Source organism: Macaca nemestrina, chromosome 2, assembly GCF_043159975.1.
Source record: "Macaca nemestrina isolate mMacNem1 chromosome 2, mMacNem.hap1, whole genome shotgun sequence".
In the NCBI taxonomy this organism is placed as follows: domain Eukaryota; kingdom Metazoa; phylum Chordata; class Mammalia; order Primates; family Cercopithecidae; genus Macaca; species Macaca nemestrina.
The window spans coordinates 112,486,739-112,511,012 of record NC_092126.1 but is presented as its reverse complement, the minus strand read 5'-3'; the positions used below and the strand labels follow the sequence as shown (position 1 = coordinate 112,511,012).

The 24,274-nt window shown below is 46.8% G+C and overlaps 1 protein-coding gene across 5 annotated transcripts in view; it reads left to right on the top strand.

Annotated features, from left to right (window-relative positions):
• Window positions 1–24,274, top strand: part of LOC105480424 (glutamine rich 1) — a 71,855-nt gene that overhangs the window by 45,929 nt on the left and 1,652 nt on the right. For all 5 annotated transcript variants that reach the window (XM_011739272.3, XM_011739275.3, XM_011739274.3 and 2 more), the window contains 6 exons: window positions 4,637–4,814; window positions 5,335–5,489; window positions 8,014–8,128; window positions 22,381–22,489; window positions 22,836–22,987; window positions 23,326–23,416. In XM_011739272.3, the coding sequence (XP_011737574.1) occupies window positions 4,637–4,814; window positions 5,335–5,489; window positions 8,014–8,128; window positions 22,381–22,489; window positions 22,836–22,987; window positions 23,326–23,416 (800 nt within the window). The remainder of the gene's footprint in view (window positions 1–4,636; window positions 4,815–5,334; window positions 5,490–8,013; window positions 8,129–22,380; window positions 22,490–22,835; window positions 22,988–23,325; window positions 23,417–24,274) is intronic.

The window sequence follows — 24,274 nt, the reverse complement described above, 5'->3', positions numbered from 1 at the left end:
GTGCACCTGAAGTCCCAGCTACTCAGGAGGCTGAGGCAGGAGAATGGCATGAACCCGGGAGGCAGAGCTTGCAATGAGTGGAGATCGTGCCACTGCACTCCAGCCTGGGCGACAGAGCGAGAGACTGTCTCAGAGGAAAAAAAAAAAAAAGTGGCAGAATTGAGATTCACCCCTGGAGGGGCTGGTCCTGAAGCCTGTGTCTTAATCCGTGTGCTGCATTGACACATAAGTCCAAGTCTCTTGGCCATACCTTCCTCTGTTTGGAACCTTTTCCACATATTCAGCTGCCTACTTAGCATTTACTTGGATTTATTGACAATGCCTCAGATCTTCATTGGCACCACTTCTAAAACTGTCAAAAACTTCCCTGTCTCAGAAAGTGATGCTGCTCTCCACCCAGTTGTTTCTGGTTTGGAGTCATCTTTGTGTCTGCCTCCTTGCTCCTCCCAGCCAGTTCATTAACAAGCCATTGGCTGGGCGCGGTGGCTCAAGCCTGCAATCCCAGCACTTTGGGAGGCCGAGACGGGCGGATCACGAGGTCAGGAGATCGAGACCATCCTGGCTAACACACGGTGAAACCCCGTCTCTACTAAAAAATACAAAAAACTAGCCAGGTGAGGTGGCAGGCACCTGTAGTCCCAGCTACTCCGGAGGCTAAGGCAGGAGAATGGAGTGAACCCAGGAGGCGGAGCTTGCAGTGAGCTGAGATCCGGCCACTGCACTCCAGCCTGGGCGACAGAGTGAGACTCTGTCTCAAAAAAAAAAAGCCATGTTGCTTCTACCATCACACCTCTCAAAATCTCTTATATCATCTCCACTGCCACCACTATAGTCTAGGCCACGAGTACTTGCTTCCATTCTTGTTCTTCAATTTATTCTTCATAGAACAATGAGAATAATCATAAAATGTAAGATCATGTCACTTCCTAGCTTAAAACTCTCCAAGGGCTCCCATTATGTGTAGGAACAAATTTACACTACATTGTACAATACTCTGTATGAGTAACTTTCAAGCTGGATTGCATTATTGCCTCTTCCATCCACTAATAGACATTTGGACACGTTTGGAAGAATTTTTGGAAGATGCTTGGGAATGTTAACTGACATTTAGTGGTTGGAAGCACACAGTAAAGGGGGCCTGCTACAGAAGCACTGCCTCCCATGCTCTGGCCACTGCCTACTTGTTCAGCTAGACTCCTAGATTTCCAGTTTGGGTAAATGGTGTTGCCATTGAACGAGGGAGGGAGGTAACTCAGGAGAATAGATCTGGGCAGGGAAGATAATACTTTGTAGATGTTAGTTGGAGTGGCTATGAGATGTTCAGTTGGAGATATATAGTACCCACTGGGCATATTAAGCAGGGGGTAGGGGCGGTAAGGGTTCTAGCTTGGAGGTACATAGCGGTCACTTTGACAAATACGGATATCCAAACTGGAAAAGTGGGTGAGACTCACCAGGGAGAACATGTAGTTGAAATTAGAAAGTGGGTCTATAGAGTAGCCCCATAGTTAACAAACACGTAAGGGCCTGGCAGAGATAAACCTAAAGCATACACAGAAAGAGCTGCCAGATGGCTGAGGGAGGTCCAGGAGAGTGACAGGAAGCCGAGCAGAGTGCAAAGGACAATGTTGTAAGTGACATTTTTTTTATGTGCCAGAAAGGTCCGGTAGGTTAGGGCCAAAGCATCCATTGCATTTGACCCTTTCATTTCAGGTGTATGCGAGTGGGGAGTACAGGGAGGGTGGTAGTGCTGGTAGTGGTGGCAGCAGCTACTACAGGCCACCAAGAAAAGATTGCTCATTTCTGGGGTAGACAGAATAGTGATTGGAGCCCTGAATACAGCATCCAGATCAAAGGTCTATGGAAATCAGAGAATGAGTCCTCAGGTTAAAAGTAGAAGAAAGGGCAAGAATGTCTGGGCCCAGCTATAGATTTGGCTTTGAGCAAGACAGTAATTCATGACAAACTTTTTAATAAAACAGAGTAGGGGAAAGATGGGTTGCTTCCTGAGCTAAGAAAGTACTTATTGACTAGGTAAAGGGAGGCTTGGGCCTGTGGGTGGCGGGGAGGAGGGGACATCTGTGTGGCTCACTGAGAGGCTTCTGGTGCTATTGGGTCCTCTGGCCCTGAGCTCAGCTGCCCTCCTGGTCTGTGCTAGATGTCTTAGAGGGGCATGATGGTTGGCAGTTCATGGAACTGTTTCAAAGAAATGGTTTGAGTAATTTTTTTGTGTGTGTGGTGATCATTGAATTAGCCAGTGCAGTTAAGGAGAAAAATTGATGCCAATAATTTTCTTCACAACACTGCGGATTGAAGCAGCTCTTTGCCCTAGACTGTAATTTAATACATGTCAGTATTCTGGGCCTGATGCAAAGCTGTGCACACGTTTTTTGAATTAGTGAGTGAGCGAAACTAGGACTTTGGGTGATTTGAATTGATTTCTTACTGTTTTATTGCACCTTTGAGAATCCAAGCACATTCTTTTTTTTTTTTTTTTTTTTTTTTGAGACAAGAGTCTGGCTCTGTGACCCAGGCTGGAGTGCAGTGGCACCATCTTGGCTCACTGCAACCTCTGCCTCTCAGGTTCAAGCAATTCTCCTGCCTCAGCCTCCCAAGTAGGTGGGATTACAGGCGCATGCTACCTAACCTGGTGGCTAATTTTTTATATTTTTGGTAGAGACAGGGTTTCACCATGTTGGCCAGGCTGGTCTCCAACTCCTGACCTGAAGTGATCTGCCTGCCTCGGCCTCCCAGAGTGCTGGGATTACAGGTGTGAGCCACCTCACCCAGCTCAAGCACATTCTTTGAACATGTGGTGACTCAGTTCTTGCCCTTCAAAATCAGAGTCCAAACTAAAAAAATGGAAAATCTTGGAATTTTATTTTTTTAGGGTGTAAGGATCTCTTTAGAATCTCCCCAGGCATGGTGGCTCATGCCTGTAAGCCTAACATTTTGGGAGGCCAAGGCAGACGGATCACCTGAGGTCAGGAGTTTGATACCAGCTTGGTCAACATGTTGAAACCCCGTCTCTACTAAAAATACAAAAATTAGCCGGGCATGATGGCAGACACCTATAATCCCAGCTACTCGGGAGGCTGAGGCAGGAGAATGCCTTGAACCTGGGAGGCCGAGGTTATGGTGAGCCAGGATCATGCCACTGCTCTCTAGTCTGGGTGACAGAGCAAGACTTTGCTCAAAAAAAGAATTTCAAAAAGTAGGAAATTGCAAAGTTGGGAGTCAAGACCAGCCTGACCAACTTGGAGAAACCCCATCTCTACTAAAAATACAAAATTAGCCGGGAGTGGTGGCACATGCCTGTAATTCTAGCTAGTTGGGAGGCTGAGGCAGGAGAATCGCTTGAACCTGGGGGACAGAGGTCGAGGTGAGCCGAGATCCCGCCATTGCACTCCAGCATCCAAAGAACAAGAGCGAAACTCTGTCCCTGCCAAAAAAAAAAAAAAGAAATGCTGAGTCTCAGATCCCACCCTTTTCAATCACAATATACATTTTGATATAATCCCCAAGAGATTTGTTTGCACATTAAAGATTGTGGGGGCCGGGTGCAGTGGCTCACGCCTGTAATCCTAGCACTTTGGGAGGCTGAGGCAGGTGGATCACCTGAGGTCAGGAGTTCGAGACCAGCCTGGCCAACATGGAGAAACTCCGTCTCTACTAAAAATAAAAAAATTAGCCAGGTGTGGTGGCACACACCTATAATCCCGGCTACTCAGGAGGCTGAAGAAGGAGAATTGCTTGAACCCGGGTGGTGGAAGTTACAGTGAGCTGAGATTGTGCCACTGCACTCAAGCCTGTACTACAGGAGCGAGACTCCATCTCAAAAAAAAAAAAGAAAAAGATTGTGGAAGCAGTGCTTTGAGCCAGTAGTTCTCAGTGGTGACCAAACATTAGAATTACTTTTTTACTCGAGGAGTTCTTTTGTTTTGTTTTGTTTTGTTTTTTATTTTTCCGAGACAGAGTCTCGCTCTGTCACCAGGCTGGAGTGCAGTGGCGCAATCTTACTTGAGGAGTTTTTATACGATTGATACTTTGCTCCCCCTCAGAGAGATTCTGGGGTAAGTCTGGCTATTAGTGTTTTTAAATAAAAGATTTGACCGGGCACGGTGGTTCACACCTGTAATCCCAGCACTTTGGGAGGCCGAGGCGGGCAGATCACCTGAGGTTGGGAGTTCAAGACCAGCCTGACCAACATGATGAAACCCTGTCTCGACTAAAATTATAAAATTAGCTGGCCGTGGTGGTGCATGCCTGTAATCCCAGGTACTCGGGAGGCTGAGGCAGGAGAATCACTTGAACCCGGGAGGCGGACATTGCAGTGAGCCGAGATTGTGCCATTGCACTCCAGCCTGAGTGACTAGAGCGAAACTCCGTCTAAAAAAAAAAAACATTTAAAAGTGCAGACAAAGCTGAGAATCACTGCACTAGCCCAGTTGTAGTGCTGCTTTTGCTGTCCCTGGGGCAGGAGGTAGAACTGCAAAGCTTCTTAAAAGTAGGACAGCAAGGAGTAGAGAAATATTTTCTTAAATAAATGAACTACACATAACAATTTTCTGGCAATTTTGCTGAAGGATCTAATATAAAACACTATTGACACATTTTCATGGTTTCTTTCCTATAGGCTCAAACTGTCCAGGTTGCTGAAGTTGAACCACAGTCACAGCCACAGCCTTCCCCAGAACTTCTGCTTCCAAATTCTTTGAAGCCAGAAGAAGGGCTTGAAGTATGGAAAAACTGGGCCCAGACCAAGAATGCTGAATTAGAGAAGGATGCTCAGAACAGATTGGCACCCATTGGGAGTGAGTGTCTGGGAAGAAGAGTGGGCTCTGTCTAAAATGCAGTGGTACTGAAGTAACAGGAGGACAAAATGGCAGAAAAGTGGTATCCCCTGTCTGGGGGAAAAGAGAGCAACATCTGTAATAGTATGTTGAATTCAGTCCTAGCAACAAGCAGTACTGACCCTGTGTACATAATAAGCAGGATGTGTGGGGTTTGTGCAAAACCAGGCATTTTTAGACATACGGGTTTCAGGAGTTGACCCTACCAGACCTGAACACAGTGGCTTCTGGGAGGAAATGGGAACCAGGTAGTAGGCACTCACTCAAGCCCTTCTTTCTTGGCATTAGGCTCATATACTCACATGATAGGCCAGTTCTGACATTACAGGCGTGAAACATTACAGTAGATACAAGTGACCATTTCTGTCCCAGCACCCTCATGGGCAGTATGTGTTCTGAGCCTTCCAGATATGGACCCCCAGGACCTCTATTCGTCCTGGGTTGCCAGGAACTCCATTCATTTTTGGGGCTTTCGTTGCAGGGCGCCAACTGCTGCGATTCCAGGAAGATCTCATATCCTCTGCTGTGGCAGAGTTGAATTATGGGCTCTGTCTAATGACACGGGAAGCTCGAAATGGAGAAGGTGAACCCTATGACCCAGATGTGCTCTACTATATTTTCCTGTGTATTCAAAAGGTAGGAAACAGATCTTCATGAGAACATGTTTGAGCTGTGTTCCTGTTGGATGTTTGCTAGTTTAGTTAATAAAATGACAAACAAGAAGTTAAAATAAGGAAGTTCTCTTTCAGGTATATAATGAGTTTTAAAATGCACATTTTTTTAAGTTTTAAAAACCTACATGTTCACTTTAGAAAATAAGAGCCGGGGCCGGGCGCGGTGGCTCACGCCTGTAATCCCAGCACTTTGGGAGGCCGAGGCGGGCGGATCACAAGGTCAGGAGATCGAGACCACGGTGAAACCCCGTCTCTACTAAAAATACAAAAAATCAGCCGGGCGCGGTTGTGGGCGCCTGTAGTCCCAGCTACTCGGGAGGCTGAGGCAGGAGAATGGCGTGAACCCGGGAGGCGGAGCTTGCAGTGAGCCGAGATCGCGCCACTGCACTCCAGCCTGGGCGACAGAGCGAGACTCCGTCTCAAAAAAAAAAAAAAAAAGAAAAAAAAAAAAAAGAAGAGCCGGGGCCGGGCGCTGGTGGCTCACGCCTGTAATCCCAGCACTTTGGGAAGCCAAGGCAGGTGGATCACTTGAGGTCAGGAGTTGAAGATGACCAGCCCGGCCAACATGGTGAAACCCCTATCCACTAAAAATACAAAAATTTGCCAGGTGTGGTGGTGTACGCCTATAATCCCTGCTACTTGGGAGGCTGAGGCATGATAATCGCTTGAACCCGGGAGATAGAGGTTGCAGTGAGCTGAGATCACAGCATTGCACTCCAGCCTGGGTGACAGAGCGAGACTCTGTCTCAAAAATTAAAAAAAAAAAAAAAAAAGAGGTCGGGCGTGGTGGCTCAAGCCTGTAATCCCAGCACCTTGGGAGGCCGAGATGGGCGGATCACGAGGTCAGGAGATCGAGACCATCCTGGCTAACACGGTGAAACCCCGTCTCTACTAAAAAATACAAAAATCTAGCCGGGCGAGGTGGCGAGCGCCTGTAGTCCCAGCTACTCGGGAGGCTGAGGCAGGAGAATGGCGTAAACCCGGGAGGCGGAGCTTGCAGTGAGCTGAGATCCGGCCACTGCACTCCAGCCTGGGCAACAGAGCGAGACTCTGTCTCAGAAAAAAAAAGAAAAGAAAAAAAATAAGAGCCAAGCGAGATGTCTCACACCTGTAATCCCAGAACTTTGGGAGGCTCGGGCAGGAGGATCGCTTGAGCCGCAGGAGTTTGAGACCAGCCTAGGCAACATAGTGAAACCCCATCTCTACAAAAAATTAGCTGGGTATGGTAGTGCGTGCCTGTAGTCCCAGCTGCTTGGGAGGCTGAGGTGGGAGGATTGCTTAAGCCCCAGAGGTTGGGGCTGTAGTGAGTCATGATTATGCCACTACACTCCAGCCTGGGTGACAGAGTGAGACCCTGTCTCAAAAATGAAAAGAAAAATAATTAGCCGGGTGTGGTGGTGCACACCTGTAGTCCCAGCTGTTTGGGAGGCTGAGGCAGAAGGATTGCTTGAGCTCAGCAGTTCGAGGCTACAGTCAGCTATGATTGTGCCATTGCACTTCATTCAGTCTGGGCTGCAAAGCAAGACCTTGCCTCTTAAAAAATAAATGCATAAAATAAATAATAAAATAGGAAAACAAACATTATTCATCATCCTACTACCTAGAGAAACTTCTGTTACATTATTGGTAATTACCTTGACCTTTTTTTGTGTGTAATTCACAAAGCATTTATGTAACACTTTTCTTTTTGTTAAAGTAAACCTGATTTTCATGAAAGTAATTTATTCAAAACAAAGTCTTGTGCCAGCATAGAACTTTCCTTCTCATTGTTCCCTGCATTAACACTAAATACTTATTTGAAGGAGTCTAGCTAGAATAATATACCAATGTAGTTAGGTTTTCAGGACATCTGTGGTGAAGCATAACGGAAATTTGCAGACTGGCAGTTCAAGGGAGCAGAGGTGGATATTTTAGTGCTTGAAGGCTTTTGAGGAGAAATCACAGTATAGTAGAGTAGGGCTTACTGGTTGGGACTCATTCTGTTGGCCTAGTCTTGAGACATGTCTGCCTTCTAGTTTTTTCCTCTCTCGGTGGTCCTAACCTAAGTACTGTGTGAATTGCTTTACATGCTTTCATTCTGTGCTCTCCCCAGTCCTGGAAGGCAGATACCATCATCTCCATTTACAGGCAAGGAAACTGAACCCCAGAAATTAAAAGACTTGCACATGTTATTTAACTTACACAATATCTAATGGAAGACTGACCCTAGAGCCTATTCATGATTTTTGCTAACACAAAACAATGCCTTTCTTGGGTGAAATACCATTCACAACATCTGCCTTATTTACCCAACTCTCAAGAATGTCATGAGAATCAGTCACATGAGCTTAAGCATACTATGGAAGTGTCACATGCTGGTGCCTTAGTTTGTCGAGGTGTGAATGGGTAGGGAAGGATAGTAGTACTGGTAGAAAAATATATTTATTTCCCCTGAAAGCCTTGTTCAGGAGACTACCAATAACTTCTATTAATTGTTTTTCTTTTAGTATCTTTTTGAAAATGGAAGGGTAGATGACATTTTCTCCGATCTTTATTATGTTCGGTTCACGGAGTGGCTACATGAAGTTCTGAAGGATGTTCAGCCCCGGGTCACTCCACTTGGTAAGAGTCTCCCTTGTCCTTGGATATCTTTCCCACCTGGATTTAAGAAAGATCAACAGCTTCTGTGGTTGGCTGTGAAAAGCATGTGAGTGAGGGGGATATAAATCCCAGACTGCAGCAGCATTGGCCACTGTGCTACTTGCCCTGATAGGGAAGAGGCACTGCTCACCAGAGAACCTTGCTGGTCCCAGTGTGGGAAGGACACAGGAACAAGCAGAACTAGTGGGATAGTTACTATCTTTTTTTTTTTCTATTAAAATGTATTGATTAAAGTTAGAATAACAATTAAGAATTGTGGACAGTTTTATCTGTAGAGCATAATTTTTGCTTTACTCACAGGCAGTCTTCTGGACAGCATATTCTGTTGGAACAAAAGCATAGGTTATTCAGTGTTTTTCTTTGTTTGTTCTTAAAAAAAACATGGTCTTGGTATGTTGCTGAGATGGACCTCAAACTCCTGAGCTCAAGCGATCCTCCTGCCTCAGCCTCCTGAGTAGCTGGAGCTATAGGCATGCGCTACCATGCTCAGGTATTTTTGTGTTGTTTTGTTTTGTTTTGTCTGATACAGAGTCTTGCTCTGTAGCCCAGGATGGAGTGCAGTGGCATGATCTTGGCGCACTGCAGCCTCTGCCTCCTGGGTCCCAGTTCAGGCAGTTCTCCTACCTCAACCTCCCGAGTAGCTGGGATTACAGGCACGTGCCATCATGCCCAGCTAATTTTTGTATTTTTAGTAGAGGCAGGGTTTTGCCATGTTGGCCAGGCTGGTCTCAAACTCCTGACTTTGTGATCTGCCCACCTCGGCCTCCCAAAGTGCTGGGATTACAGGCGTGAGCCACTGTGCCTGGTCTATTTTTGTTTTTAATAGACTTTTTTGTTTTGAGACGGAGTTTCGCTCTTGTTGCCCAGGCTGGAGTGCAATGGTGCGATCTTGGCTCACTGCAGCATCTGCCTCCCGGGTTCAAGTGATTCTCCTATCCCAGCCTCCCAAGTATCTGGGATTACAGGGGCATACCACCACGCCTGGCTAATTTTTGTATTTTTAGTAGAGACGGGGTTTCATCATATTGGTCAGGGTGGTCTCGAACTCTTGACCTCAGGTGATCCGCCCACGTCGGCCTCTCCCAAGTGCTGGAATTACAGGCATGAGCCACCACGGCCAACTAATAGACTTTTTTTTTTGAGATGGAGTCTTGCTCTGTCGTCTAGGCTGGAGTGCAGTGGCACAATCTTGGCTCACAGCAAGCTCCACCACCTGAGTTCACGTCATTCTCCTGCCTCAGCCTCCTGAGTAGCTGGGACTACAGGCGCCTGCCACCACGCCAGGCTAATTTTTTAAATTTATTTTTAGTAGAGATGGAGTTTCACTGTGTTAGCCAGGATGGTCTCAATCTCCTGACCTTGTGATCCACCCGCCTTGGCCTCCCAAAGTGCTGGGATTACAGGCGCGAGCCACCGTGCCCGGCCTAGACTTTGTTTTTTAGAGTACTTTTAGGTTTCCAGAAAAATTTACAATAAGTATAGAGAATTTCCATATAACTCCTTACGTGTATACCCTCACACGCAGTTTCTCCTATCAGTAACATGTTGCATTAGTGTGGTACATTTGTTACAATTGATAAACCAATATTGATACATTATTGTTAACTGTAGTTCATAGTGCTATGAACTATATTATTGTGTTGTACATTCTGGTTTACATTCTGTATCTGCTGTACATTCCGAGTTTTGATAAATGTATGATGACATGTATCACCATCATGATGTCTTATAGAATGTTTCACTGCCCTAAAAAATACCTCTTCTGGGCTGGACATGGTGGCTCACGCCTGTAATCCCAGCACTTTGGGAGGCAGAGATGGACTGATCACTGAACATTGGGAGTTCAAAACCAGCCTGGCCAACATGGTGAAACACTATCTCTATTAAAAATACAAAAATTAGCTGGGTGTGTTGGCAGGCGCCTGTAATCCCAGCTACACAGGAGGCTGAGATAGGAGAATTGCTTGAACCAGGGATTCGGAGGTTATGGTGAGCCAAGATTGTGCCACTGCACTCCAGCCTGGTGATAGAGGAAGACTCCGTCTCAAAAATAAAAAACAGGCCGGGCGCGGTGGCTCACGCCTGTAATCCCAGCACTTTGGGAGGCCGAGACGGGCGGATCACGAGGTCAGGAGATCGAGACCATCCTGGCTAACACGGTGAAACCCCGTCTCTACTAAAAATACAAAAAACTAGCCGGGCGAGGTGGCGGGCGCCTATTGTCCCAGCTACTCGGGAGGCTGAGGCAGGAGAATGGCGTGAACCCGGGAGGCGGAGCTTGCAGTGAGCTGAGATCCGGCCACCGCACTCCAGCCTGGGTGACAGAGCGAGACTCCGTCTCAAAAAAAAAAAATAAAAAAAATAAAAAACAAAAACCTTTTCACCTGTTTATCCCTCCCTCCCCCAGATACACTGGGAACCACTGATGTTTTTACTATTTTCACAGTTTTCCTTTTCTAGAATATCGTACATTTGGAATAATTCGGCATGTGGCCTTTTCAGATTTACTCCTTTCACTTTCCAATATGCCTTTAAGATTCCTGTGTGTCTTTGGCTGGGCGTGGTGGCTCATGCCTGTAGTCCCAGCACTTTGGGAGGCCAAGGCAGGTGGAGCATGAGGTCGGGAGATGGAGACCACCCTGGCTAACATGGTGAAACCCTGTCTCTACTAAAAAATACAACAAATTAGCCAGGCGTGGTGGTGGGTGCCTGTAGTCCCAGCTGCTTGGGAGGCTGAGGCCGGAGAATGGCGTGAACCCGGGAGGCGGAGTTTGCAGTGAGCTGAGATGACACCGCTGCACTCCAGCCTGGGTGATAGAACGAGACTCCAAGACTCTGTCTCAAAAAAAAAAAGATTCCTGTGTGTCTTTTTGTGGCTTGATAGATTGTTTCTTTTTCTCACTGAATAATATTCCATTGTATGGATGTACCACAGTTTGTTTACTCATTCACCTATTGAAGGACATCTTATCTTGGTTGCTTCCAAGTTTTAGCAATTATGAATAAAGCTGCTTAAACATTTGTGTACAGGTTTTTGGCAAAGGAATAGACAGATCAATGTTACAGAATAGAAAACCTGGAAATAGAGACACACAAATATAGTAAGTTTGTCATTGACAAAGGAGAAGGGAAATTCAATGGAGAAAGCAGAGAGAATAATCTTTTCAACAAATGGTGCTGGTGCAGGCTGTGCGCAGTGGTTCATGCCTGTAATCCCAGCACTTTGGGAGGTCGAGGAGGGTGAATCACTTGAGATCAGGAGTTCTCAAGTGATGACTGGTGATGACACCAGCCTGGCCAACATGGTGAAACCCTGTGTTTACTAAAACTACAAAAAATTAGCTGGGTGGCTGGGTGCAGTGGCTCAAGCCTGTAATCCCAGCACTTTGGGAGGCCGAGACGGGCGGATCACGAGGTCAGGAGATCGAGACCATCCTGGCTAACACGGTGAAATCCCGTCTCTACTAAAAAATACAAAAAACTAGCCGGGCGAGGTGGTGGGCGCCTGTAGTCCCAGCTACTCGGGAGGCTAAGGCAGGAGAATGGCGTAAACCCGGGAGGCGGAGCTTGCAGTGAGCCAAGATCCGGCCAGTGCACTCCAGCCTGGGCGACAGAGCGAGACTCCGTCTAAAAAAAAAAAAAAAAAAAACCGTTCTCTACTAAAAACTACAAAAAACTAGCTGGATGTGGTGGCGGGCGCCTGTAGTCCCAGCTACTTGGGAGGCTGAGGCAGGAGAATGGTGTGAACCCGGGAGGCGGAGCTTGCAGTGAGCCGAGATCGCGCCACTGCACTCTAGCCTGGGCGACAGAGTGAGACTGCGTCTCAAAAGAGAGGGAAAAAAAAAATAATTAGCTGGGTGTGGTGGTGCATGCTTGTCGTCCTAGCTACCGTAGATGCTGAGGCAGGAGGATCGCTTGAACCCGGGAATTCAAAGGTGCAGTAAGCTATGATCATGCCACTGCACTCTGGCCTGGGTGACAGAGCAAGACCGCAACTTTGAAAAAATAACAGTCTTGCCGGACACGGTGGCTCATGCCTGTAATCCCACCACTTTGGGAGGCCGAGGTGGGCGGATCACAAGGTCAAGAGATCGAGACCAGCCTGGCCAACATGGTGAAACCCCCCCCCCCAACTAAAATATAAAAAATTAGGTGTGGTGGTGTGCAGCTGTAGCCCCAGCTACTCAGGAGGCTGAGGCAGGGGAATCGCTTGAACCAGGAAGGCAGAGGTTGCAGTGAGCCAGGAGCGCGCCACTGCACTCCATCCTGGCGACAGAGCAAGGGTCTGCCCCTCCTTGGGTGCAGTGGCTTACGCCTGTAATCCCAGCATTTTGGGAGACCGAGTCAGGTGGATGACTTGAGACCAGGAATCCGACATCAGCCTGGCCAACACATAAAACATCTTCTCTACTAAAAATACAAAAAATTGGCCGGGCGTGGTGGTTCACACCTGTAATCCCAGAACTTTGGGAGGCTGAGGCGGGTGGATCATGAGATCAGGAGATTGAGACTATCCTGGCTAACACTGTGAAACCCTGTCTCTACTAAATACAAAAAATTAGCTAGACGTGGTGGCATGTGCCTATATTCCCAGCTACTCGGGAGGCTGAGGCAGGAGAATCACTTGAACCAGGCAGGCAGAGGTTGCAATGAGGTGAGACCATGCCACTCCACTCCAGCCTAGGTGACAGAGTGAGACTCCGTCTCAGAAAAAAAAAAAAAAAAGACTAGCAGCTGGGTGTAGTGGCTCACACCCGTAATCCTAGCACTTTGTAAGACCAAGGTGGGAGGATCACTTGAGTCCAGGAGTTTGGGACCAGCCTGGTCAACAAAGTGAGACCCCCATCTCATTCATAATAAACATCTAGTCTGGGCCTGGCTCACACCTGTAATACCAGCACTTTGGGAGGCCGTGGTAAGAGGATTGCTTGAGCCCAGGAATTCAAGACCAGCCTGGGCAACATGGTGACATCCTATCTCTACCAAAAAATAAAAAAACTACACACACACACATATTAAGTATCTGACCAGATACCTCACCAAAAAAAATGTATTGATGGCACATGAGTATATGAAAATATGGGCTGGGTGTGGTGGCTCACACCTGTAATCCTAGCACTTTGGGAGGCCAAATGCAGGTGCATCACTTGAGGTCAGGAGTTCAAGACCAGACTGACCAATATGGGGAAACCCCATCTCTACTTAAAAAAATACAAAAATTAGCCGGGTGTGGTGGCACACGCCCGTAATCCCAGCTACTTGGGAGGCTGAGGCAAGATAATCACTTGAACCCAGGAGGCGGAGGTTGCAGTGAGCCGATATCCTGTGCCACTGCACTCCAGCCTGGGCAACAGAATGAGACTCTGTCTCAAAAAGAAAAAAAAGATGCTCTCGTCAGGTATCATCAGAGAGTTGCAAATTGAAGTAATGAAATACTACTGTACATTTATTAGAATGGCTAAAAGTCAAAACACCAACAGCACCAAATGTTGACATGGATAGGGAGTAACATGTCATTTATTGCTTGTGGAAATGCAAAGTGACACAACCACTTTGGAAGACAATTTGGCAGTTTCTTACAAAAGGAAACATTGTTGGCCTTATGATGCAGCAGTTGCATTCCTTGGCATGCAAAGAAGTTTAAAACTTGTCTTCATGCAAATATCCGAGTTTTAATCCCTGTTCTGCCATTTATTAAAATGTGTGCTGCTTAACCCTTAAAAAAGAAACTTACTGGTTAGACAAATTTTTTGAGTGCCTACTATGTGCCAGGCAGTATTCCAGGTGCTGGAGAATATAATTAATACAGCAGTGAAGAAAATGGAGCTTGCACTACAGTAAGGTGAGACAGTGTATAAATAAGTAAGTTAACTCCAGTACTTTGTCTTTTTTTTTTTTTTTTTCCCCTTGTTTTTTGTGGAGAGCAAGGTCTCACTATATTGCCCAGGCAGGTCTCCAACTCCTGGGCTCCAGCTATCCTCCCACCTCTGCCTCCCTAAGAGCTGGGATTATGGGCATGAGCTACTGCGCCTAGCAACTTAAGTACTTTGGAGAACAGAACACAAAGGAATGGAAAGGGTTAAGACTATTACAAGGGAGGGCTATCGTTGGAACAGAGACATGAGTGACTACATCACTCTACATAATTTGGAAGTTTTCAAGCTAAATATGGATATGCAGAGTTCACTTTTTAGTCTGTTACTATGGATAAATAAAATAAACAGAATAGATTAATGAATTCCCCCATGTACCCATTTTCCATGGCAAATCTTTTTTTGTTGCTGTTTTTTTGTTTTTGAGACGGAGTCTCACTCTGTCGCCCAGGCTGGAGTGCAGTGGCACGATCTCGGCTCACTACCTCTGCCTCAGGTTCAAGTGATTCTCATGCCTCAGCCTCCCAAGTAGCTGGAATTACAGGCGTGTGCCACCAAGCCCATCTACTTTTTATATTTTTAGTAGAAACGGGGGTTTCACCATGTTGACCAGGCTGGTCTCAAACTCCTGACCTAAAGTGATCCACCTGCATCAGCCTCCCAAAGTGCTGGGATTACAGGCATGAGCCACTGAGCCTGGCGTGTTGCTGTTTAATTACTTTTTGTTTGTTTTTAAGTTTATTTTTTCCATTTTAACCTTTATGTATACCACCACCTGTTTCCCCTCTCCTGTACTGGAAGTAAATTCCAGATACTTTATCCATACTTTTTTTTGCCTCAAGCCTCCGAATAGCTGGGATTACAGGCACCTGGCCAGGCTGGTCTCAAACTTCTGGCCTCAAGTGATTGGCCCACCTCGGCCTCCCAAAGTGCTGGGATTTCAGGCGTGAGCCACGGGACCCAACCTATCATACTTACTTACTTATTTATTTACTTGTTTGTTTATTTGAGACAGATTCTCAGTCGCCTAGGCTGGAGTGCAATGACAGGACCTCGGCTCACTACAACCTCTGTCTCCTGGGTTCAAGTGGTTCGCCTGCCTCAGCCTCCCAAGTACCTGGGATTACAGGCATGTGTCACAACACCTGGCTAATTTTTGTATTTTTAGTAGAGATGGAGTTTAATTTCACCATGTTGGCCAGGCTGGTCTTGAACTCCTGACCTCAGGTGATCTGCCCGCCTCAGCCTCCCAAAGTGCTGGGATTACAGGCGTGAGCCACCGCTTCTGGCCTGGTTGTGTCTTTTAATATTTACTTTTTATTTATGTATTTATTTATTTTGAGATAGAGTCTCACTCACTTTGTCGTCCAGCCTGGAGTGCAGTGACATGATCTTGGCTCACTGCAACCTCCGGCTCCTGGGTTCAAGCAATTCTCCTGCCTCAGCCTCCCAAGTAGCTGGGACTACAGGCGCACACTGCCACACCCGGCTAATTTTTTGTAGTTTAGTAGAGACAAGGTTTCACCATGTTGCCCAGGCTGGTCTTGAATTCCTGACCTCAGGTGATCCACCCGCCTCGGCATCTCAAATTGCTAGGATTACAGACGTGGGCTACGGAGCCTGGCTCATACTTTAAAAAATAATTTTAAAAAATGACTGGGCACGGTGGCTCACGCCTGAGTTCCCAGCACTTTGGGAGGCCAACGCGGGTGGACCACGAGGTCAGGAGTTCGAGACCAGCCTGGCCAATTATGGTGAAACCCCATCTCTACTAAAAAAAAATGCAAAAATTAGCTGGATGTGGTGGTGGGAGCCTGTAATTCCAGCTACTCGGGAGGCTGAGGCAGTAGAATCACTTGAACACAGGAGAGGCAGGGGTTGCAGTGAGCCGAGATCGCACCATTGCACTCCAGCCCAGGTGACAGTGCAAGACTCAGTCTCAAAAATAAATAAACAACAAAAAAAGGTAAATCCATAATGTAATTAAAATCTGCCCTTTATTAGGCCGGGTGCAGTGGCTGATGCTTGTAATCCCAGCACTTTGGGAGGCTGAGGCGGGCGGATCATGAGGTCAGGAGATCGAGACGGTCCTGGCTAACACGGTGAAGCCCCATCTCTACTAAAAATACAAAAAATTAGCTGGGTGTGGTAGCGAGTGCCTGTAGTCCCAGCTACTTAGGAGGCTGAGGCAGGAGAATGGCGTGAACACGGGAGGCAGAGCTTGCAGTGAGCCGAGATGGCGCCCCTGCACTCCAGCCTGGGTGACAGCAAGACTCCCTCTTAAAAAAAAACAAGGCCGGGCGCGGTGGCTCAAGCCTGTAATCCCAGCACTTTGGGAGGCCGAGACGGGCGGATCACGAGGTCAGGAGATCAAGACCATCCTGGCTAACACGGTGAAACCCCGTCTCTACTAAAAATACAAAAAATTAGCCGGGCGTGGTGGCGGGCGCCTGTAGTCCCAGCTACTCGGAGGCTGAGGCGGGAGAATGGCGTGAACCCGGGAGGCGGAGCTTGCAGTGAGCCGAGATCGCGCCACTGCACTCCAGCCTGGGAGACACAGCGAGACTCCGTCTCAAAAAAAAAAAAAAAAAAATCTACCCTTTATTAAAATGTTTAATAGTCTTACACATTTCATTATTTTGATTTATCTGAACCAAGGTCAAAATTAAGTCTACATATTGAATTTGGCTTTTTTTTTTTTTCTTGAGACAGAGCTTGATCTCGGCTCACTGCAACCTCTGCCTTCCAAGTTCAAGCGATTCTCCTGCCTCAGCCTCCTGAGTAGCTGGGATTACAGGCGCGCACCACCACACCCAGCTAATTTTTATATTTTTAGTGGAGACAGGGTTTCACCAGGTCAGGCTGGTATCGAACTGCTGACCTTGTGATCCATCCGCCTTGTCCTCCCAAAGTGTTGGGATTAGAGGGGTCAGCCACCATACCTGGCCTTTTTCTTTTTTTCTTGAGATGGAGTCTTCTCTGTCGCCCAGGTTGGAGTGCAGTGGTGCAATCTCAGCTCACTGTAACCTCCCTCCTGGATTCAAGTGATTGTCCTGCCTCAGCCTCCCGAGTAGCCGGGACTACAGGTGCCTGCCACCACAGCTAGCTAATTTTTGTATTTTTAGTTGATACGGGGTTTCACCATGTTGGCCATGCTGGTCGCAAACTCCTGAGCTCAGGCAATCTGCCTGCCTCAGCCTCCCAAAGTACTAGGGTTACAGGTGTGAGCCACCTTGCTTGGCCTTAATATTTACTGTTCATCTTAATTTCCCCCTCCCTTTTGTCTTACAGTATATTCATGAAAGAAACTAGCCTTTGAAATTGTCGCACAGTCTAATTTTTTGCTGATTGCTCGCTGTGGTGTAGTTTAACATATTCTTTTTCCCCATGTATCTACAGTTGATTGGTAATTGAATATACAGATTGATTCCAGATTTTTGTTTCATTTTGTTTTTGGCAAGATTACTTCATAGTTGGCCTTTCTTTGATTACAATGCCCAAATGTCTGAATCCACTGATTCTTTATGGGTTGCAGAATAGTATTCTAATGTTATTATTACTTAATAATTACTTGGAATATAATGAAAAACTTTCCCTCATTTTTGTTTTGTTTTGTTTTGTTTTGTTTTAAAGAGACAGGATCTCAATTTATCACCCAGGCTGGATTGCAGTGATGGGAACACGGAAGGCTCACTGTAGCCTCAACCTTCTGGGCTCAAGCAGTCCTCCCACCTCAGCCCTCCATGTAGCTGGGGGCTACAGGCATATGCCACCATGCTTGGCTAATTTTTGTATTTTTTGTAGAGATGGGGTTTTACCACGTTGCCCAGGCTGGTCTCGAACTCCTGAGCTTAGGCGATCCACACACCTCAGCCTCCCAAAGTACTGGGATTACAGGCGTGAGCCACTGTTCCTGGCCCTAACTTTCCCTATTTAACTCTTTAGAGTCATAATGGTATAGATTGTATAGAAGAGGCAGGGTTAACGGCTTTTTTTTTTTTTCTTTTTTTCTTTGCTTAACCAGTTTTCACAAAAATGAGTTAGTTCATCAGCTTCCCTCAGTGATGTCCAATTAAGGTTTTCTTGTTTACAAGAGTCATTGTGAACTTACAGATTTAAACATATTTAATGAGATTCAGCTGATTGCAGTAATCTTTACTGATGTACAAATGTCCCATCATTGGCGATTAGGAGCCTCTTTAAATTGACCCCTAAGTCCTTTTGACATGACTCTAATAGTCTTTCTTAATTTCTGACTTACAGAATGTTTCAGTCCCATCTTGGACATTTCTTGTTCTAATGTAGAAACCTTCAGTTCTGGAGCCTGGTTGCTTTTATTGGGGCTTGGTATTTCAGTGCCTTACTTCAGTGGGCAGAACCAGAAATTGTTTTTAAAGATAAAATACATCATTTTGGTGCTTATAGTTCAGATTCAGAATTATAAGGCTACTACCTAGATTTTTTTTATCTATAGCCCCTTACTTCCATGTTAGGAGCCCTTGCCCTCAGTCAGTAGAGTCTGTTTTATTTTATTTTGATTTATTTTTTTATTTTGAGACAGGGTCTTGCTGTTTCCCAGGCTGGAGTGCAGTGGCACAATCTTGCCTCACTGCAACCTCTATCCCTGGGCTGAAGCAATCCTTCTACCTCTCAGCTTCCCAAGTAGCTGGGACTACAGGTGCACACCACCACACCTGGCTAGTTTTTATATTTTTTCATAGAAATGAGGTTTTGCCATGTTGCCTAGGCTGGTCTCAAATTCCTGGGTTCCAGTGATCCTCCTGCCTTGGCCTCCCAAGGTTACACCCATGAGCCACCATGCCCGGGCCATTTTACTTTTTCTTACAGGGTCTTGCTTTGTCTCCCAGGCTCCAGTACAATGTTGCGATCATAGTTCACTGCTGCTTTGCCCTGTTGGGCTCGAGCTGGGACCCAGGCTCGAGCGGTTGCACTCAGCTTTTTTTTTGTTTTTGTTTTTGTTTTTTTAAGTTTTTGTATTGACGTGGTCTCCCTGTGTTGCCCAGGCTGGTCTTGAACTCCTGGGTTCAAGCAGTCCTCCTACCTTGGCCTCCCAATGTGCTGAGATTATAGACATGAGTAACCACACCCAGCCAAGTTTATTACAAATTGTAGAGAAGAGAATAAAATTAGAGAAGTGACATCAGAGGGAGCAAATGGCAGAGCAAACCCAGAGAAGTGGAACATGCCAAAGTATGGCAATAATTGTTCCCAGGAGAACAGTTATTTAAAAAAAAAAAAAAAAAAAAAAAAAAAAAGGAAGGCAGGCCAGGCATGGTGGCTCACGCCTGTAATCCCAAAACTTTGGTAGGCTGAGGTGGGAGAATTGCTTGAGCCCAAGAGTTGAAGACTGGCCTGGGCAACATAGCAAGACCTCATCTCCATTAAAAGTCAAAAAAATTAGTCAAGTGTGATCGCGCACACCTGTGATCCCAGCTACTAGGGAGGCTGAGGTGGGAGGATTCCTTGAATCCTTCTTTGCTGAGAAGGGCCGTTTTCTGCTCATCCTGGATCTTGGGGCTTCAGATATGTCTAAGAGCAGAAAAGCTTTTCCCATTGCCACTGGGTCACAAAATAGCTGAAAAGTATACAAAAAATAGAGTCAGAACTGCCTTGAAGAGATGGAAGTGCACTACTCTAGTTAGAGAGCCAGCTTTGTTCTGGCAAGAGCACAGAACACAGAAGAGGAGTGTATTGGGCAGAATGTTCTTTTTTCTGCTTCCAGTAAGTGTCATAACACTGTGCTTGCTTGGAGAATCCCGAAACCCTGCAGGAAAATACTGTTGCCTGCTGCTATTTCATTATGCACTCAGTGCACAAACATGTGCATACTGACTGACTTCAGCACATGAAAGGGGCCTTGGTGGTCATGTCAAATGTTATCTTTCTTTGGTGCAGACCTGGCTGACCAGGGCTCTTGTTCAGATTATTGACCTTTGTTCACTTATGAACCAGGGTCTTACAGTAACACCAACTCTGTGGGGGGATCTTGTAATATTTCAAATACTGTCATATTGGCTAGGCGTGGTGGTTCACGCCTGTATTTCTAACTGTTCAGGAAACTGGCAGGAGGAGTCTTTGAGCCCAAGAGCTCAAGGCTGCAGTTAGCCATGATTGTGTCACTGGACTCTAGCTGGGGTGACAGAGCAAAACCTCATCTCTTTTTTTTTTTTTTTTTTGGAGACAGGATCTCATTCTGTCACCCAGGCTTAAAGTACAGTGGTGGATCACGGCTAACTACAGCCTTGACCTCCCAGGCCGAAGGAATCCTCCCACCTCAGCCTCCCTAGTAGCTGGGATCACAGGTGTGTGCCATCACACTCGAATAATTTTTTTGATTTTTAGTGGAGATGGGGTCTCGTTATGTTGCCCAGGCTGGTCTTCAACTCTTGGGCTCAAGCAGTTCTCCCACCTCAGCCTCCCAAAGTTCTGAGATTACAGGCGTGAGCCACCATGCCTGGCCTTCCTTTTTTAAAAAGACTGTAGAAGAGACCCTGTATCTTAGCAAAAAATAATAATAATTTTTTTAAAAATCCCCCAAAGAGTATCAGTCTCCTGTTTATCTAGAGAATTAATGACAAGGCCGGGCGCGGTGGCTCACGCCTGTAATCCCAGCACTTTGGGAGGCCGAGGCGGGCGGATCACAAGGTCAGGAGATCGAGACCACAGTGAAACCCCGTCTCTACTAAAAATACAAAAAATTAGCCGGGCGCGGTGGCGGGCGACTGTAGTCCCAGCTACTCAGGAGGCTGAGGCAGGAGAATGGCGTAAACCCGGGAGGCAGAGCTTGCAGTGAGCCGAGATCGCGCCACTGCACTCCAGCCTGGGCGACAGAGCGAGACTCCGTCTCAAAAAACAAAACAAAAAAAAAACAGAGAATTAATGACAATAGCCTTGCTTTTTTGTTTTGTTTTGTTTTTTGTTTTTTGAGACGGAGTCTCGCTCTGTCGCCCAGGCTGGAGTGCAGTGGCTGGATCTTGGCTCACTGCAAGCTCCGCCTCCCGGGTTCACGCCATTCTCCTGCCTCAGCCTCCCGTGTAGCTGGGACTACAGGCGCCCGCTACCTCGCCCGGCTAGTTTTTTGTTTTTTTTTTTTTTTTTTTTTTTTTTTGAGACGGAGTCTCGCTGTGTCTCCCAGGCTGGAGTGCAGTGGCGTGATCTCGGCTCACTGCAAGCTCCGCCTCCCGGGTTCACGCCATTCTCCCGCCTCAGCCTCCCAAGTAGCTGAGACTACAGGCGCCCGCCACCACGCCCGGCTAGTTTTTTGTATTTTTAGTAGAGACGGGGTTTCACCATGTTAGCCAGGATAGTCTCGATCTCCTGACCTCGTGATCCACCCGCCTCGGCCTCCCAAAGTGCTGGGATTACAGGCTTGAGCCACCGCGCCCGGCCGTTTTTTGTATTTTTTAGTAGAGACGGGGTTTCACTGTGTTAGCCAGGATGGTCTTGATCTCCTGACCTCGTGATCCGCCCGTCTCGGCCTCCCAAAGTGCTGGGATTACAGGCTTGAGCCACCGCGCCCGGCCTTTTTTTTTTTTTTTTAATTGAGACGGGAGTCAGGCTCTGTCGCCCAGGCTGGAGTGCAGTGGTGTAATCTCAGCTCACTGCAAGCTCTGCTTCCAGGGTTCACACCATTCTCCTGTCTCAGCCTCCGGAGTAGCTGGGACTACAGGAGCCCGCCACCACACCTAGCTATTTTTTGTATTTTTAGTAGAGACTAAAATTTAGTAGAGACTAAAAATTCACTGTGTTAGCCAGGATGGTCTTGATCTCCTGACCTCATGATCCACCCGCCTCGGCCTCCTAAAGTGCTGGGATTACAGGCGTGAGCCACTGCACCCGGCTGGCCTTGCTTTTTAGAGACGGTTGAAATGAGAGAATACTTGGTAAGGCAAACGGGCGTGCATGCCAGTTCTTTGGGTCCTGGACCACCTTTGAAAATATGCAAAGCTCTGTACACTCTCAGAGAAGTATGCATATATGCAGAGTTTGGTTTATAGTTTTCTGTACTTCACTGTCTCTGAGGGCAGTCTTTTTGCCCTGTGTTAGCCTTGGATTAGAGGGTAACAACAATCATGTAAGGCTGTGGTTCTCAAGTGTGGTGTTAGAAGTACTTATCATCAGGTTCCACCTCAGAAACAAGTTGGGACCCAGCTCTCTGTGTTTTAACAAGCTTTCCAGATGATTTTTGCCACACTTTAGGGAGAGTCCCCTGATGAAATTTGTATTCCTGTGTGGTCCTTATGCTTCACACCTCCCATATTGTGCCTTTGAGAGATCACCTGCCATCCTCTTGTTGTAACAGTACTCTATTCCTCCTAGGCTATGTCTTGCCCAGCCACGTGACTGAGGAGATGCTGTGGGAGTGCAAGCAGCTTGGGGCTCACTCCCCCTCCACCTTGCTGACCACCCTCATGTTCTTTAATACCAAGTAAGTGTTCTAGAGGCTCCACTGCTGGCATCTGTCCAGTGAAGAGTGTAGAAACTATCCAGGAGGCCTTCTGAATTCCTCTGACATATATTTGAGAAACTGGGCTACTGAAAGCCCTAACCCCACTTGGCTGCATTTTGTTTGGTAACCAGTGAGGCAAACACCCTTGCCAGACCCCTACCATCCATCTTGATGTAGCTCCTGCACTGCATACTGGTTGGGTACAAGCCTGCCCAGATCTTGGGAATGTGGGTGGTGGCTTCTCTGAAGCACCAGTAGGCAGAGGATGAGTCATGGTATCCTCCCGGCACCCCTCCCTCTGCCTTGCATTTTACTTGTGATCCAGGTACTTCCTATTGAAGACAGTGGACCAGCACATGAAGCTGGCCTTCTCCAAGGTCTTGCGACAGACAAAGAAGAACCCCTCTAATCCCAAGGATAAAAGCACGAGTATCCGGTACTTGAAGGCCCTTGGAATACACCAGACTGGCCAGAAAGGTAGGGAAAGGAGGCAGGGATGGTAAAAACAGGTGCTACTTGTCCTTCCCTTGTGCCTGTGAGGCTGGTGATAAGTGTAAAGGTTGAGATTTGCTGGATAAAATTCTCCACTCCCTTCTCACCAGCCAAAAATTCCAAACTTTCCTCCTAGAAGCAGAGAAGCCCCAGAGAGAATAGCTGCCTCTTCCCTTAGTAGTCACTGCCCATGCCTCATACCTTCCCTCCCCAGACCCTGTATTTCCTAGTTGGGCTGGCTGAAAGCCTAAGGTTCCTGATTTGGGTCTGAGGTAAGGCAGTCTGATGCCAGGTCTGTGGTGGTGGGGATGTGTGTTTTATAGTTACAGATGACATGTATGCAGAACAGACGGAAAATCCAGAGAATCCATTGAGATGTCCCATCAAGCTCTATGATTTCTACCTCTTCAAATGGTGAGGCGGCTTTATTGTGACTGGCCGTCCATGTGTGTGCATGCGTGTTTATGCGTGTGCATGTGTGTTTATGCGTGTGCATGTTCACTTGTGTGATAGCTTATCACACGGGAGAGGCATTCTCTAGTCCCAAACCACATAAAAACACTTCCAGAAAGCTAAATGTAGAAGCACCCTTGCCCTGGCTTTTCAAATGTGTGTGATGTGCCTAGCACTGATAGAAAAAGGGGTACCAGGTCCCTACAGTCAACTTTCATGAAAAGGATATGAAGGTACAGAGAATCTACCTTCACCACATATTGAGCATGGCCCTGCTTCCTGACTTTGACCTTTTGTCACTGCCACCATTAATCTAGGTGAGACTTCTCTCAGCTTTTTCTCCTTTTTGCCCATTCAGTGGTTTCTCATTACATAATAATTCTTTTATGGGAGACAGCTCCTTTCATGCACTCCCCCTTGCTAACCTCGTATCTGTGGAGCTTAGTTCCCCAGCCACACTAGCTCCTCTCCACTCAAGGGGATCATATTATGCCTCTTCTCAACTTAAACACAGCTTATCAGGAAAGCATTTCCACATTCCCCAACTCTTCCTGTGGCTATTTCCTAGGTAGCACTTATCACTGTTCGTTATTTTGTATTTGTGTAACTTTAATTGCTACCTGTGTCCCCTCCTATCTGTAAGCTCCATGAGGTAGGAAATACTGTTGCTGCCCATTTTTTTTTAGTATCAGTACCTGGTGCTGACCTGGCACTAGTAACCCTTAAATAAATCTTAAATGGATGGATGAATAACTGTTAGAGGATACAGGATGCCAAGTACTTAATAGAGGTACAGCACGGTTAGGGGGAGGGGAGTGA